At 36.9% G+C, this 15,134-nt stretch overlaps 1 protein-coding gene across 6 annotated transcripts in view; it reads right to left on the bottom strand.

The window, feature by feature from the left end:
- USP33 (ubiquitin specific peptidase 33) overlaps nucleotides 1–15,134 on the bottom strand; it is a 59,517-nt gene that overhangs the window by 23,282 nt on the left and 21,101 nt on the right. For all 6 annotated transcript variants that reach the window (XM_047726467.1, XM_047726468.1, XM_047726466.1 and 3 more), the window contains 6 exons: nucleotides 14,570–14,722; nucleotides 11,342–11,444; nucleotides 9,970–10,039; nucleotides 7,404–7,517; nucleotides 4,220–4,298; nucleotides 2,169–2,586 (listed from right to left, as the gene is read on the bottom strand). In XM_047726467.1, coding sequence (XP_047582423.1) covers nucleotides 2,169–2,586; nucleotides 4,220–4,298; nucleotides 7,404–7,517; nucleotides 9,970–10,039; nucleotides 11,342–11,444; nucleotides 14,570–14,722 — 937 coding nt within the window. The remainder of the gene's footprint in view (nucleotides 1–2,168; nucleotides 2,587–4,219; nucleotides 4,299–7,403; nucleotides 7,518–9,969; nucleotides 10,040–11,341; nucleotides 11,445–14,569; nucleotides 14,723–15,134) is intronic.

Genomic DNA, 15,134 nt, shown 5'->3' with positions numbered 1-15,134 from the left:
AGGGCAAGGGATTGTGCTCAATTAGTATTTGAGTAAGGAAAAGAGAATTGTTCATGAAAGATCCTAAAACAGAATGACTTCAGGGATTTTTCCAGATGCAAAATAAGTGACTTTTATTACTTACACATAGGGCATTTCTCATGATTTCAACCATGACTAAAAAAAAAAAAAAAAAAAAAAAGACTACTTAATACTGAAGGAAGAAAGGGTAGGAGACTCACTCTAGGACTTCCTGAAGAGAATAAATGTAGTATTATCAAGGACAGGGATTGGCAAATGTTTCCTATAAAGGACCTCATAATAAATATTTCAGGTTTTGCATGCCATATATGATCTTTGTCACATTTTTTAAAATCAGGTCTTTGTAAAATGAAAAAACTCAGATTCCTGACCTAGGTCATCAATTAGTCACTGTGTATAAGAACAAGTTCTGCGGGCGCCTGGGTGGCTCAGTGGGTTAAGCCCGCTGCCTTCGGCTCGGGTCATGGTCTCAGGGTCCTGGGATCGAGTCCCGCATCGGGCTCTCTGCTCGGCGGGAAGCCTGCTTCCCTCTCTCTCTCTGCCTGCCTCTCTGTCTACTTGTGATCTCTCTCTGTCAAATAAATAAATAAGATCTTTAAAAAAAAAAAAAAAAGAACAAGTTCTGCTACGGAACAATAAAGAACCACTAACTCCCTTAAACAGGCTTTTGACAAGGATGGACTGAACAGGAGTCTACAGCAGCCTGTTAAGTCTTTCAGTACTGACAGTTCATGTATTTACTGACTAAACAACTTCTAAATACATTTAAACTCTAAACATAGGCCACTATAATTTAGGAGCCTAACATGTTTTCCTGACGAAAACACATTTATGTGCTGTACATAGGTGGAAACATTAGGATTCCCGTACTCAAGGAAATATCCTTTTCCTCAAGGAATTTTAGGTTCATTCAATACCTAATAAAATGTTTAGTAGTTTCATTCATTAGAAATTACAGAAGAGGGGCGCCTGGGTGGCTCAGTGGGTTAAGCCACTGCCTTCGGCTCAGGTCATGATCCCAGGTCCTGGGTTCAAGCCCCACATCGGGCTTTCTGCTCAGCAGGGAGCCTGCTTCCTCCTCTCTCTCTGCCTGCCTCTCTGCCTACTTGTGATTTCTCTCTGTCAAATAAATAAATAAAATCTTTAAAAAAAATTAAAAAAAAAGAAATTACAGAAGATAAACCATTTTATATTACTTGTCCGCCACTTATTTTAAAAGATCAGATAGTTTAAACTTCTGATGGTTTTTTTTAATGTACTTTAAAAAACTGAAGACCGGGGTGCCTGGGTGGGTCAGATGGTTGAGCATCTGCCTTTGGCTTAGGTCATGATCTCCAGGTCCTAGGATGAAGCCCCACGTCGGGGTCCCAGCTCAGCAGAGAGTCTACTTCTCCCTCTCCCCCTGCTTGCCCAATCTCTCTTTCTCTCTCTCTCTCTCTCAAATGAATAAATAAGATCTTCAAAAAGAAGAAAACAAAATGAAACAAAAAACTAAAGACCACATTAAGCCAGATAAATTAATTCCTCAAGAAATGAAAGTAAAATGCAAAGCAACCCAACTCAATTACCTTTGGCCAGATGGCCACTTGCTCTTTTCAAAAGAACACTGGCTAGTATTATGATATAATTTATCATAACAGGGTTCATTATAGTTAAACTCTTACATCAAAACATATGCCAAATATTTCATAGCTGATATGACTCCAATGACAACAGTCTAAATCGAAGAGTATGAAAGATTACAAAACTGCAATTTAGGTTATTTTGCTTCTTGCCCAGGATCTCAACAGAATCTGCATAAAATGACATTAACACTCACATGCAAATATTGCTAACTCTACTAGGTGAAAGCCCAAAAGTAACCACTATATAATTCCTTTCTTCAAACTGAATTATATAATGTGATATACTGCACACAAATTAAGCTAAAGCTACTAATCAGCCTATTTTGTTTTTATTATGCTAAATATAAACTATTAACATGTAAATTAGAAATGTGTTCTGATTTTACTGAGATGCCATGCTGATTCCCCCCCAAAAATCAGCAATCAGGGAAATTACAAATATAATCTTAAATACAAATATCCACACTCGCACACATGGTCTACGAATGAAGCACTACCATTTTCAAAGTATTAAATTGTCACCTGAAGCTCTGCTGTGTATTTGCACTTTGACAGTTTCCTGGTTGTTCAAGTCAACTGTTTCAGACACAGAGTCTCTATCTTTATCTAATTCTCCTTCAGAATTTACTTTATTAATCTTATTGCACATCTTCTCTTTTTGCCAATCTTTTGCCATTTCGGAATTGTTCTCATCATCCTGAATCAACATTGTTGTTTCGTTATTATCTTCAGAAAAGCCTCTAGAGCCATTTTCATTTTCTGCTTTATCACTGCTGCTACAAGATTCACAGGATTGAAAATCTACATCTGATTGGCTCTTGTCTTCTTCCATGGTCTCCTCAGTCGTTATAGTTTGAGGATCTTCCTCAACTTCCATGACCTGTTCTTTTAACTCTTCATGAAGCAGATCCATTAAACATCGAAGGAATTCTTGAGCATCCTAATATATAAGCAACAAAGATATTACATTTCATTAAAACACGTGCATGTATAAATGTAAGAAAAAATACACAGAATGTGCTTATCAACGGATTTCTAAATGTGCAGCATTATGCTAAAGAAACACCAGACACTGAAGGCATGGGAAGCCCTAAGTTCTAAAAAGTTATATAAATAAAACAGAAGTAATTTAAAAATGAAACAAGAGGGTGTCTGGGTGGCTCAGTGCATTAAGCCTCTGCCTTCAGCTCAGGTCATGATCTCAGGGTCCTGGGATCAAGCCCCACATCGGGCTCTCTGCTCAGCAGGGAGCCTGATTCCTCCTCTCTCTGCCTGCCTCTCTACCTACTTGTGATCTCTCTCTCTGTCAAATAAACAAATAAAATCTTAAAAAAAAAAAAATGAAAGATGATGTAGAGGTCAGCTTTTAGTACTGCTGCTACTTCTAAAAAATGGAGAAGGTATAAAGAAAACATGGATTTGCCTAATAGGACAATTAGAATTCAGAGATGTCCTAAATTTAAATATTTTATAAGTTTGGCTTAAAATTAAAGTTCATCCAATCTTGTGCTGTACCTCAAAGGAAAAATCCGTGATCAACATAGAATGCTTTTTGAAAATACAAATCTGTGGGTACAGGGATATACAAAATGGGTGAGGGGGAGTGGAAGGTATAGGCTTCCAGTTACATAATGAACTAGTCATAGGGATGAAAGGTATAGCACAGAGAATACTGTCAAAGGTATCATAATGGTGTTGTATGGCAATAAATGGCAGCTACACTTGTGATGAGCACAGCATGAATATGTAATATTGTCGAATCACGACACCATACACCTAAAAAAATGCAATACTGTGTGTCAGCTACACTTCAATTAAAAAAAAAAGAAAAGAAAATACAAATTTGAAGACCCAACTTATATGTACCAAATCAGTGTCTGGTGATCCAGGAATGTGCACCAGAAAAAATCTAAAGGGAACAGGTATGGTTTTGAAAAAGAAAAACATGTGAGGGCCAGGTGTTAACATTAAAGGAAACTATATAAAGCTACATTTTCAGCCATCAGTACCACTACAAAAACAAAACAAAACAAACAAACAAGTAAATGAAATGAATTAAAGCCCAGAAACAGACCCTATAAAATATTAATGTAAGCATAAAAATTAATAAAGAAGAAATTTTAAAAATCAGATAAGAAAATGCTTAAATCTGTAGTTTGGTACGATTAGTTAACTCTGTGAAAAATGAAATTTGGATTGTAACACAAAATAAATGACAGATTAGAGAATTAAATATTTTGAAAAATTAAGCATTAAATATAGGTGAAAATTTATCTCTAGATGTGTAACTTTTTGAAGCTAAAAGCACTAAAAGAGAGACATATTTATCCAACACAAATTTAACAATTTCTAGAAAAACATAAAATTACAAGAATGGTAGAAAAATATAAATTAAAAATATGAGAACAGGTTATTATTCTCAGTAAATAAACATAAGAAGTGATGACCTAAAACAATGGACAAATAAATTACAAAGGAAGAAATACAAATAATTACATAAAAGATAATGCAAAATGGCATTTTGCAAACTTATTAAAGATTAGTGTTATGAATGAAAAAGAATAAAGACTTACCTGCTGAGAATAGCCCCGAAATGTTGGATTTACTGTTTTAATTCCTTGAAACAGAGTAGTGGGCACAACAGATCCTGGCCTGAGTAAGAAAAAATTTTAATGAGAAATTTGTGACTTTTACTTTCCATTTCAGAAATTTAGCAATCAAAAATTCAAGCTGTTAAAGTGTTTCCAAAAAAATCACTAAAAATTGCTCAGTACTATGTTGCATAGGCTCACCAGAACAGCTTACTAATAATACTCAAAATACATTTTATTGTTCTCCACCCTAATGAAATGGTCATGCTCTACTATGACTTTTCAAAAATACTTGTAATTACTTAAAACAAAATTTTAATTCCTTAAAATTCCGGGGATAATAATTAAGATAAATGTACACAGTACATTGTCTAAATAAGATTTTTCTGAATTTCATGTGTTTTTTAAAGATTTTACTTATTTATTTGACAGAGAGAGACACAGTGAGAGGGAGAAGCAGGCTTCCCGCCAATATGGGGCTCAATCTCAGGACTCTGAGATCATGACCTGAGCTGAAGGCAGATGCTTAACAACTGAGCCACCCAGGCACCCCTGAATTCCACATTTTTATTTGAGTATAGCTGACGTTAAGATTTTAAAACCAGCATCAACTAACCATGAAAACAAAAATGAAAAGCCAACCAAATTATGAGATTTAACCACCTTTAGGATTTCATACTGACAAAGTTTAAAGTACAGATTCAGGTCAAAGAATCTTAAAACAGCAGTTAAGGGATAGTTCTAGCTACACAGAAAGGAACTTAGAAACATTAGAGCCGGCAGCAGCACTGGATAACACGCAATAGGGATAAACAACAATGGCTATCTGGCTCTCTAATGTTAGAGGTATAAATGGCATCTACTTCATATCCCAAAAGAACTCATTAAGATCATCTTCTATGTTTTACAAAAAAATAAACTCAAAGTGGATTAAAGACCGAAATGTAAGACCTGAATCCATGAAACACCTAAAAGAAAACATAGGCAATAATCTCTTAGACATTACCCTTAGCAATGTATTTAGGGATATGTCTCCTCAGGTAAGGGAAACCAAAGCAAAAATAAACTATTGGGACTACACTAAAATAAAACGCTTGCACACAGAAAGGGAAATCATCAAGAATACAAAAAAGCAACCTAGCAAGTGGGAGAAGGTATTTGCAAATGGTATATCAAATAAGGGGCTAATATTCAAAATATATAAAGAAGTTATACTTTACTAGTGAAATTTTACAGTAGAAATCATTGAGATCTCAAACTCTTACAAGGTTTTTTTTTTAAGATTTTTATTTATTTATTTGAGAGAGAGAAAGCACACAAGCAGTGGGAGTGGCAGGCAGAGGGAGAGGGAGAAGCAGGCTTTCTGATGATCAGGGTGCTGGATGCAGGACTCGATCCCTGAGCTGAAGGAAGATTCTTTTTTTTTTTTTTTTAATTTTATTTATTTATTTGACAGAGAGATCACAAGTAGGCATAGAGGCAGGCAGGGGCAAGGGGGAAGCAGGCTCCTGGCTGAGCAGAGAGCCCAATGCAGGGCTCGATCCCAGGACCCCAAGACTATGACCTGAGCCAAAGGCAGAGGCTTAACCCACTGAGCCATCCAGGTGCTCCTGAAGGCAGATTCTTAGCCAACTGAGCCACCCAGGCACCCCTTACGAGGTTTTTGTTTTTGTTTTTTTAAAGATAACTTTGGGGCGCCTGGGTGGCTCAGTGGGTTAAGCCGCTGCCTTCGGCTCAGGTCATGATCTCGGGGTCCTGGAATCGAGTCCCACATCGGGCTCTCTGCTCAGCGGGGAGCCTGCTTCCCTCTCTCTCTCTTCCTGCCTCTCTGTCTGCTTGTGCTCTCTCTCTGTCAAATAAATAAATAAAATCTTTTAAAAAAAAAATAAGTTTGGTGATTGTTTTCTTACAGGAAAGGTTGAGCAGTTCTTAGAAACATTTAAAAAGCGGGGCACCTGGGTGGCTCAGTGGGTTAAAGCCTCTGCCTTCAGCTCAGGTCATGATTGATCCCAGAGCCCTGGGATCAAGCCCCACGTCGGGCTCTCTGCTCAGCGGGGAGCTTGCTTCCCCTTCTCTCTCTGCCTGCCTCTCTGCCTGCTTGTGATCTCTGTCAAATAAATAAATAGAATCTTTAAAAAAAAAAAAGAAAGAAAGAAAGAAAGAAACATTTAAAAAGGACTAATGGTGGGATGTCTGGGTGGCTCAGTGGGTTGGGTCGCTGCCTTCAGCTCAGGTCCTGGTCTCGGGATCCTGGGATCGAGTCCCGCATCGGGCTCTCTGCTCAGCAGGGAGCCTGCTTCCTTCTCTCTCTCTCTCTGCCTGCCTCTGTCTACTGTGATCTCTCTCTGTCAAATGAATAAATAAAATCTTTAAAAAAAAAATGAATAAATAAAATAAATAAAATAAAAAGGACTAATGGTAAAGAGCTCTTGGGTGGCTCAGTTGATTAAGCATCTATCTGACTTTGGCTCAGATAATGATCTTGGGGTCCTCGGATTGAGCCCACTTCAGACTCTTCACTCAGTGGGGAGTCGGGCTTGTAAACCTCTGCCCCTCCCCCCACTCTTACTCTCACTCTCTCTCTCTCAAATGAATAAAAATTTAAAACAAAACAAAACAAAAAAGGACCAGGGTGCCTGGGTGGCTCAGTTCATGACCCCAGGGCCCTGCAATCAAGCCCCGCATCTCCCACTCCCCCTGCTTGTGCTCTCAGTCTCTCTTTCAAATAAGTAAATAAATACTTTTCAAGTAAATAAATAAATAAAATTTTATAAAAGGACTAATGCTAAAAGCAATTTTCTGAATGGTCCTAAAACAAAATTAGTAAAATATTACACTAATTATTCTTCTAATGCTACACTTTAAAGGAAATAAATGTGAGAAAAATGAACATTCATGTAAGTATCTATGGTCTGATTTTAGCATTGTCAGAATGCCTACCCCTGCATTAAAACTCAAGCATCAGTAATAGCAGCTTTAGCAGTTCAACATTAGATGTCCAGTCCTGATACTTCATTTGGCTCTTCAGTTTGAAATATAACATGCCCTAAAATGAACCTGTTTCAAATCTACTTTTTTCAACTCTATATACATGCACCTCCATCCTTTTAATATTTGATATTCATTTAAAAACATAACAAAGAGAATAAATACATTAAGTACATACCTGCTTTTATGCCAGAGTTCTGTCATCAGTTTGAGATAACTTTTGCAAATGGCTGGTTTCTTATCTGTTCGAGCTAGTCCTCCACAATGAAGAAAAAACTGTGTCAAAGGTGGACTAATTAAAAAAAAAAAAAAGGAAAGAAAAATGTTAAAGTGGAATCAAAGCTTAATACTGACTGACTTCCAAGCATTCAAGGAATAGGCAGCACATAGAGCCACATGCCTAGAATCACTTTGCTTCCTTTTACAGCTTCACTTTCACTTCTTCATATTCATGTTCTACCCATTCAAATCAAATTTGACCCCACCCTATCAGACTCCTCAATGGTGCCAGATCCAGTCAACACCTTTCATTTCCCTCTTAATAGCATTTATTTACAGATGACCTACCCCTCATTCTTCAGCAACTTGCTTCTTCTGAACAATGATGAATTTTTCTACTTTTCTTCTTCACCTCTAGCAACTCTTTTCCCTCTTAATTGTTCTTTTTACTCTTACCAGATATATAAATATCAAGGTTCCTCAGCACTTGATCTTATGACTTTTCCTGTCTTCCCTATATACTCTTCTCCTGGGGTGACTTTAAATTTTCATGCTCATGCCAGACAGTCAAATTTATGAAAGTCAAATGTCTCATCTAAACTCCAGATTTATATCAAATACCCAAATTTAACATGATCAAAATTTAACTTTCAAATCAATCTAGTCTTCCTCTAAGCTTCTACATCTCAGTAAGTGGTACTACTATCTATCTGGTGGTTCAAGTTAGCAACTTAAAAGGCAATACCGTCTTTATGAGTGTGATTAGCTGGAGGGAACCTCTGTGAGTCTTTTCAAATAGTTACATGAAACAGACTGGACAAAGGACCAAACCCTGACCCAGAACAAACTGGCTATCTTAAAAAGATATTCCATGCAAGTGGAAATGAAGAGAGAATGGATAGCTATATACTTATATTACACAAAGAAGATTTTAACTCAAAGCTGTAACAATATATAAAGAAGGGCATTATAAAATGATAAAGGGATCAATTCATCAAGAGGGTAACATTTGTAAATATTTATATACCTAACAGATGGCCAGCTAAATATACAAAGCAAGTATTAACAGATCTAAAGGGAGAAATAGGGGCGCATGGGTGGCTCAGTGGGTTAAGCCTCTGCCTTCAGCCCAGGTCATGATCTCAGGGTCCCAGGATCGAGCCCCGCATCGGGCTCTCTGCTCGGCTGGGAGCCTGCTTCCCCCCTCTCTCTCTGCCTGCCTCTCTGCCTACTTGTGATCTCTCTCTCTCTCTCTCTGTCAAATAATTAAAATCTTTTTTTTTTTTTTTTTTTTTTTTTAATTTGACAGAGAGATCACAAGCAGGCTGAGAGGCAGGCAGAGAGAGAGGAGGAAGCAGGCTCCCCGAGAGAGCAGAGAGCCCGATGCGGGGCTCGATCCCAGGACTCCGAGATCATGACCTGAGCCGAAGGCAGCGGCTTAACCCACTGAGCCACCCAGGCGCCCCAAATAATTAAAATCTTTAAAAAATAATAATAAAGGGAGAAATAAATAGCAATACAGTAACAGTAAGGGACTTCAATACCCATCTTTAATCTTCCAGACAGAAAATAATGAAACACTGGACTTAAACTACATATTATTAGACCAGATGGACTTAACAGCATCTGCCTTTGGCTCAGGTCATGATCTCAGGGTCTTGCACTGGGCTCCCTGCTCAGCAGGAGGCCTGCTTCTCCCTCACCCACTCCCTCTGCTTGTGTTCCCTCTCTCACTGTCTCTCTGTCAAATAAATAAATAAAAACTAAAAGAAAAGGAAAAAAGAAAAAAAAATCTGATTACTGTGACTTTTCCACCTAGCGAAAAGAGTAAAATATTTTCATAGCATCCCCTAACTAAAAATAATTTGAGAAATTAGTTCAAGCTCATGTTCTACATGTAAAAACAAATAACTTGCTCAAAGACACACAACTACCTAGGGTCTAAGCGAGAACCAGAAGACTCAGGAAACTATAGACATGAATAGAGTAACCCCACTGGGAAAATAATGGATTATGTCCCAACCAGGATTCCTGCCTACTCTACCTTGAGGATTAACAAGAAAGAAAAAAATAACTTTTTCAAGACATTTACATCGTTTATTAATCCACATAATTTTCTAAATGGGATCATTTTAGAAAGTAAGATGGAAAGAGAGGAATGCATTGAGGATGGTAAGAAAAGTACAGCCAAGGATTTATGGGATCCTGTTGGCTAGGGAAATTGAACAGAATTATTATTCTTTCTTATATCACTATTAATGTATATTTCTTTCTTTTCTCCTCTCATTTTCTTTTCTTTTTTTTTTTTTTTTCCTTAAGCATACTACAGCAGCATGGTTTCCTCCCATCCAAGGACTGACCAGACCCAACCTGCTTAGTTTCCAAGATCAGAAGAGATCAGGCACATTCAGGATGGTATGCCCGTATACTAGCAGCATGGTCATCTGCTCAAAGAATGACTTCCTTTTTGTCTTTTGCAAAGAATGACTTTAAAAAAGTTATACAAAATTAATTTAACTACTTACCAATTAGAAAGAGCCTGCAAAGCTGCATTCATATAACAAGTATTTCCAATATTTTTCAAACCTGTAAGACCTATTTAAAAAATCATAAATTACGTTATCATTCAATAATGCAATGACTTAATTTTATAAATGTTTACCGAATATGTAACTATATATGGTACTTATTATGGTTCCCAATCCAGGCTAAGAAAATACAAAATAGGGGCACCTGGTGACTCAGTGGGTTAGAGCCCCTGCCCTAGGCTCAGGTCATGATCCCAGTGTCCTGGGATCGAGCCCCGTATTGGGCTCTCTGCTCAGCAGGGAGCCTGCTTCCTCCTCTCTGTCTGCCTCTCTGCCTACTTGGGATCTCTCTGTCAAATAAATAAATAAAACCTTTAAAAAAGAAAATACAAAATAGGAGTGCCTGACCTATCAATTGGACCAGTTGATGGAGCATAAGACTCTTGATCTTGGGGTTGTGAGTTTGAATCCCACAATTTTTCAAAAAAATTAAGAATTTAAAAAACTACATTATGAAAAAAATTTATTAATGGAAATACAAAATAACAACTTGAACAACTCTGACTTCAGGCTTGTACAAGTGTTAATTTTCAAATAATTATTTAAATACACATTTAAAAAATTAAAATTCCCTTGTATCAGTTACAAAACACAAAATTTGTACTATATTACATACAGATATAGTTTATACTAAGAATTGTGGGCTTTGGTAAAGTGATATCAGAGAAACCAAGCATCATTCAAAGTTGTCAGTCTACTTTCCTTACAAATACAGTAATACGGGGGCACCTGGGTGGCTCAGTGGGTTAAAGCCTCTGCCTTCGGCTCAGGTCATGGTCTCAGGGTCCTGGGATCGAGCCCCGCATCGGGCTCTCTGCTCAGCGGGGAGCCTGCTTCCCCCCTCTCTCTCTGCCTGCCTCTCTGCCTACTTGTGATCGCTCTCTCTCTCTCTGTTATATAAATAAATAAAATTTAAAAAAAAACCAAAACACCAAATACAATAATACAAAACTAAATTTTTTTTTGGTCATCAACATCAGTAGAGTCTCTTTCACTTCGGGAATTTGAAATTTTCACATTACACAGTTTCCTAAAGAAATGGGCAGTGCCGGGGCACCTGGGTGGCTCAGTGGGTTAAGCCTCTGCCTTCGGCTCAGGTCATGATCTCAGGGTCCTGGGATCGAGTCCCGCATCGGGCTCTCTGCTCAGCGGAGAACCTGCTTCCTCCTCTATCTCTCTCTCTGCCTGCCTCTCTGCCTACTTGTGATCTCTCTCTGTGAAATAAATAAATAAAATCTTAAAAAAAAAAAAAAAAAAGAAAAAGAAATGGGCAGTGCCATACAAAGGAGGGACAGGAGAATTATTTTACCTCTTGCCTTAAGTTCATCTTCTTCTTCCACTTCTATGTCCAAATCATCAAATACAGCAACCAGAGGAGTTTTTAATGTTGTATTGCTGGGTATTTTAAAATCCTTGATAAAAGAAAAGACAGCCAACTTGAAAAAATCTTTTATGTAAAAATTTTTTAAAATTTTATTTCATATACAACTACAGTCTAAAAGTTAAGAGATGTTATTTTAAAACTATTAAGAACAAACTCTGGTATTACTGATCAGAATAAAATTTATACTTATATCAAAAAAAAATTTACATTTGTAACTTGAAAGCAGTAAGGATTTATACTAGGTAAGAGCCTGTCAGTCTATATTAAAATATGTACTTGAATTCAACAAAGCCACTTGTGACTTTTCTGAATTTAAACACAATTAATTCAGTGAATTCCAATCCAATTCAGTGAGATCACATCACAGCTAAAAAAAAATCTAAGTGGAATACTCTACACTGTCTTCTCGGAATTCTTCAACTATTTACAGGAAAAAAAATACTTAAGTTATTCTATTATAACACACCAACTTATCTGTAGACCTACAATCTCCCCTGATCACTTGCTACCTTACTTATTTTGCATCCTTTTGTTCATATGAAATAGTTCACTTGTTTTAAATAGTAATAAAATATTCCAGAATTAATTTTCAAGTATTGGCTTAACTCAAAGGTTACAACTGGTGATCTGCTAGTGCACACTTAAAAAAAAAAAAGAAAAAGGAAAAAAAAAAAGGAGACAAAGCCTAACAAAAGAAAAACTTTGATCTAATATTTTAAAAATTGGGAGAGCTCACATAAAACTCAGATTATGCAAGTTCTCTTATAACAGATGATCAAACCACAGTGAATCCATTTAGCAACACTCAGTTAAAGGAAGAAACTGAAGAGCAGCATGCACTTAGCAAGTGCTCGGCTTCAACTTATAGCCTTATTCCACCTCAACAATGCATGCATATGTACTTTTGTACCCACCCACTTTATACATTCACTTTACTTTCCTGGTATCTGTAGATACTGAACAGTTGAGTTGGCCCCATAGTCTCACTTAGTTATATTTAAGTACAGAGACTTAAAAAAATCACTTAAAATTTTACCTCCCAGAAAAAACTTGTACTAATAACATTTGAATGGTTTCCAGTATTATTATTTTATAATTAATGTTCCAATGAATTGGATTCAAATAGCATAGAAATTTTATACTAAAAAAATCTGTACAAATAACATTTTTTCTTCTGAGTAATTTCTTCAACAATGGGATCAGGAAGTTGCATGAAATTGAATTCATGCCTTTGACTGATGTTTTATAAATATATCTCACTAGAGAATTATTTACAAGCCATCAGAAAAGTATCAGTATATTTATTCAACCAGGTTCAACATTCATTAAGAGTATGAAATCTCAGGATGCCTGTGTGGCACAGGACATTGAGCTATAGACTCTTGATTTCGGCCCAGTTTGTGATCTCATGGTCCTAAGATCGAGCACCATGTTGGCCTCTGCACTCAGCAGAGAATCTGCCTGGGATTCTCTCTCCCTCTGCTCTGGCCCTCTGCTTGTTCTCTCTCTCTGAGATAAATAAATAAATCTTAAAAAAAAAAAAAGAGTATGCAGAAATGTCAACAGAAAGGTGTTTTAACTTACTTAAGTCAGGGATGATTATTTTATTAATGTGTTTTTATTTATATTTCGTTTTTGTGAACTATCTGCACTTATTTTTTTCAACCACCTCTGAGCACCACCCTTATAAATTGTTATTAGTTCCTTATGTGATTACACTCTGTTACCACATTTTTGTTAATAATGCAAGAGTGTTCACACAAATTTACTTTCGGGGCACCTGGGTGGCTCAGTTGGTTAAGCAACTGCCTTCGGCTCTGGTCATGATCCCAGAGTACAGGAATCAAGTCCCGCATCAGGTTCCCAGCTCCACCGGGAGTGTGCTTCTCCCTCTGACCTTCTCCTCTCTCATGCTCTCTCTCATTGTCTCTCTCTCAAATAAATAAATAAAATCTTTTAAAAAAAACTTACTTTCAAACTATCAAGGAATTAAAAAAAAACCACATTTCTGAATGATAAATATCAGTGGGAAAAACAGTAATGGTAATGTGGTGATTTCCCACTAGAGCCATTCAACAGTAAAACTAGAAATGCAGCAAGTTATACCTTGTCTAAAATCTAGTCATTTTAGTTATAGAATGTGTATGGCAAACTACTTTATTAGCATAAATGCCTACTATCAAAATATGATAACGATACAAAAGAAAAATAGAAGAGTCTGTATCAGGGCTCCTGGGTGGCTCAGTGGTTAAGCATCTGCCTTCGGCTCAGGCCATGATCCTGGGATCCCGGGATCCTGGGATCAAGCCTGGTGTCATGCTCTCTGCTCAGCGGGAAGCCTGCTTCTCCCTCCCCACTCCACCTGCTTGTGTTCCTTCTCTTGTTGTCTCTCTGTCAAATAAATAAATAACATCTAAAAATTTTTAAAAAAAGAGCTGGTATCAAGGAAGAAAAGAATACAAATACAATGTGATTTTTATGACACGTTAGGAAAAATCTCATTAATGTGTTAATTAAACCATACAGAGCAAATGGGTAAAATAAGTTAGAAGCCACTGTTCTAATTTTTTCATTTCCTTTTTCCTCTTTTTATATAACTGAAAATTCTCAAAATTAAGTGACCAATCTTTGCAAGCCCATACATATTTTGGAACCAAACGTGAATGCCAAGCTTTAAGATATCCTATCTGGTTTTTGATAAATTAGTAGAATGTTCCTAGTAATATAAATGCGGGTAGAGAAGGGATAGAAATGAAAAAAAGTGAGCTGAATTAGTATTTCTAATTCCCTATCAAAGGCCTGCCCTCTCTCCTAGAACCAGATTGCTAGAAAAAGATATACATTTTTAGAAAAAAGTGTATACTTTTTATAGAAAAAAATATACTTTTTTAACCATTTTTTTTTTTTAAGTTTTAAAACACAACAGGTGCTTTTCCATCTTCAGAGAGGTGGGCTTCGATCTTACCATAACCTATGACTCTACAAAAGAACAAAGGCTAACCTTAGTGTTTCAATCAAGAAAAAAACGCATATTACATAAATTTTTCAAGTACAAATTAAGTACAGTTGTTTTAAATTTCAACTACATGATAAATTCTGAAATCACTACCTGAAAATGTATGATACTTTAGTTAAATAAAGTTAGATTATTACCTGGACATTGTTTTCTTGTGTTTGCTGAAGTGGTCTTACATGAGGCAAAGAAGGCTGAGTTCCTAATTTCCTATCTAAAAATACTTCTTTGCTGCAAGCATAACACCATACTCGAAGAGTGGTAAGGTTCACAGTTAGATAATGCTTTGTCTCCTATATAATTTCACAGGAGGGGAGAAGAAGAAACAAAATTAGATAGAGCTGAAAACATTTCAAAAGATCATATAAGGGGGCACCTAACTGGCTCAGTTGGAAGCATGGGACTCTTATCTCAGTGTCATGAATTCAACCCGAACGCTGGGTGTAGAGATTACTACAAAAATAATAAACTTAGGAGCAGCTGGGTGGCTCAGTGGGTTAAAGCCTCTGTCTTCGGCTCAGGTCATGATCTCAGGGTCCTGGGATTGAGCCCTGCGTCAGGCTCTCTGCTCAACAGGGAGCCTGCTTCCCTTCCTCCTTCTCTGCCTGCCTCTCTGCCAACTTGTGATCTCTGTCAAATGAATAAATAAAATCTTTAAAAATAATAGTAATAAACTTAAAAAAATCATGTAAGAGGGGTGCCTGG

This window comes from Lutra lutra, chromosome 4 (genome assembly GCF_902655055.1).
Source record: "Lutra lutra chromosome 4, mLutLut1.2, whole genome shotgun sequence".
In the NCBI taxonomy this organism is placed as follows: domain Eukaryota; kingdom Metazoa; phylum Chordata; class Mammalia; order Carnivora; family Mustelidae; genus Lutra; species Lutra lutra.
This window is presented reverse-complemented; position numbering and strand designations above follow the sequence as displayed.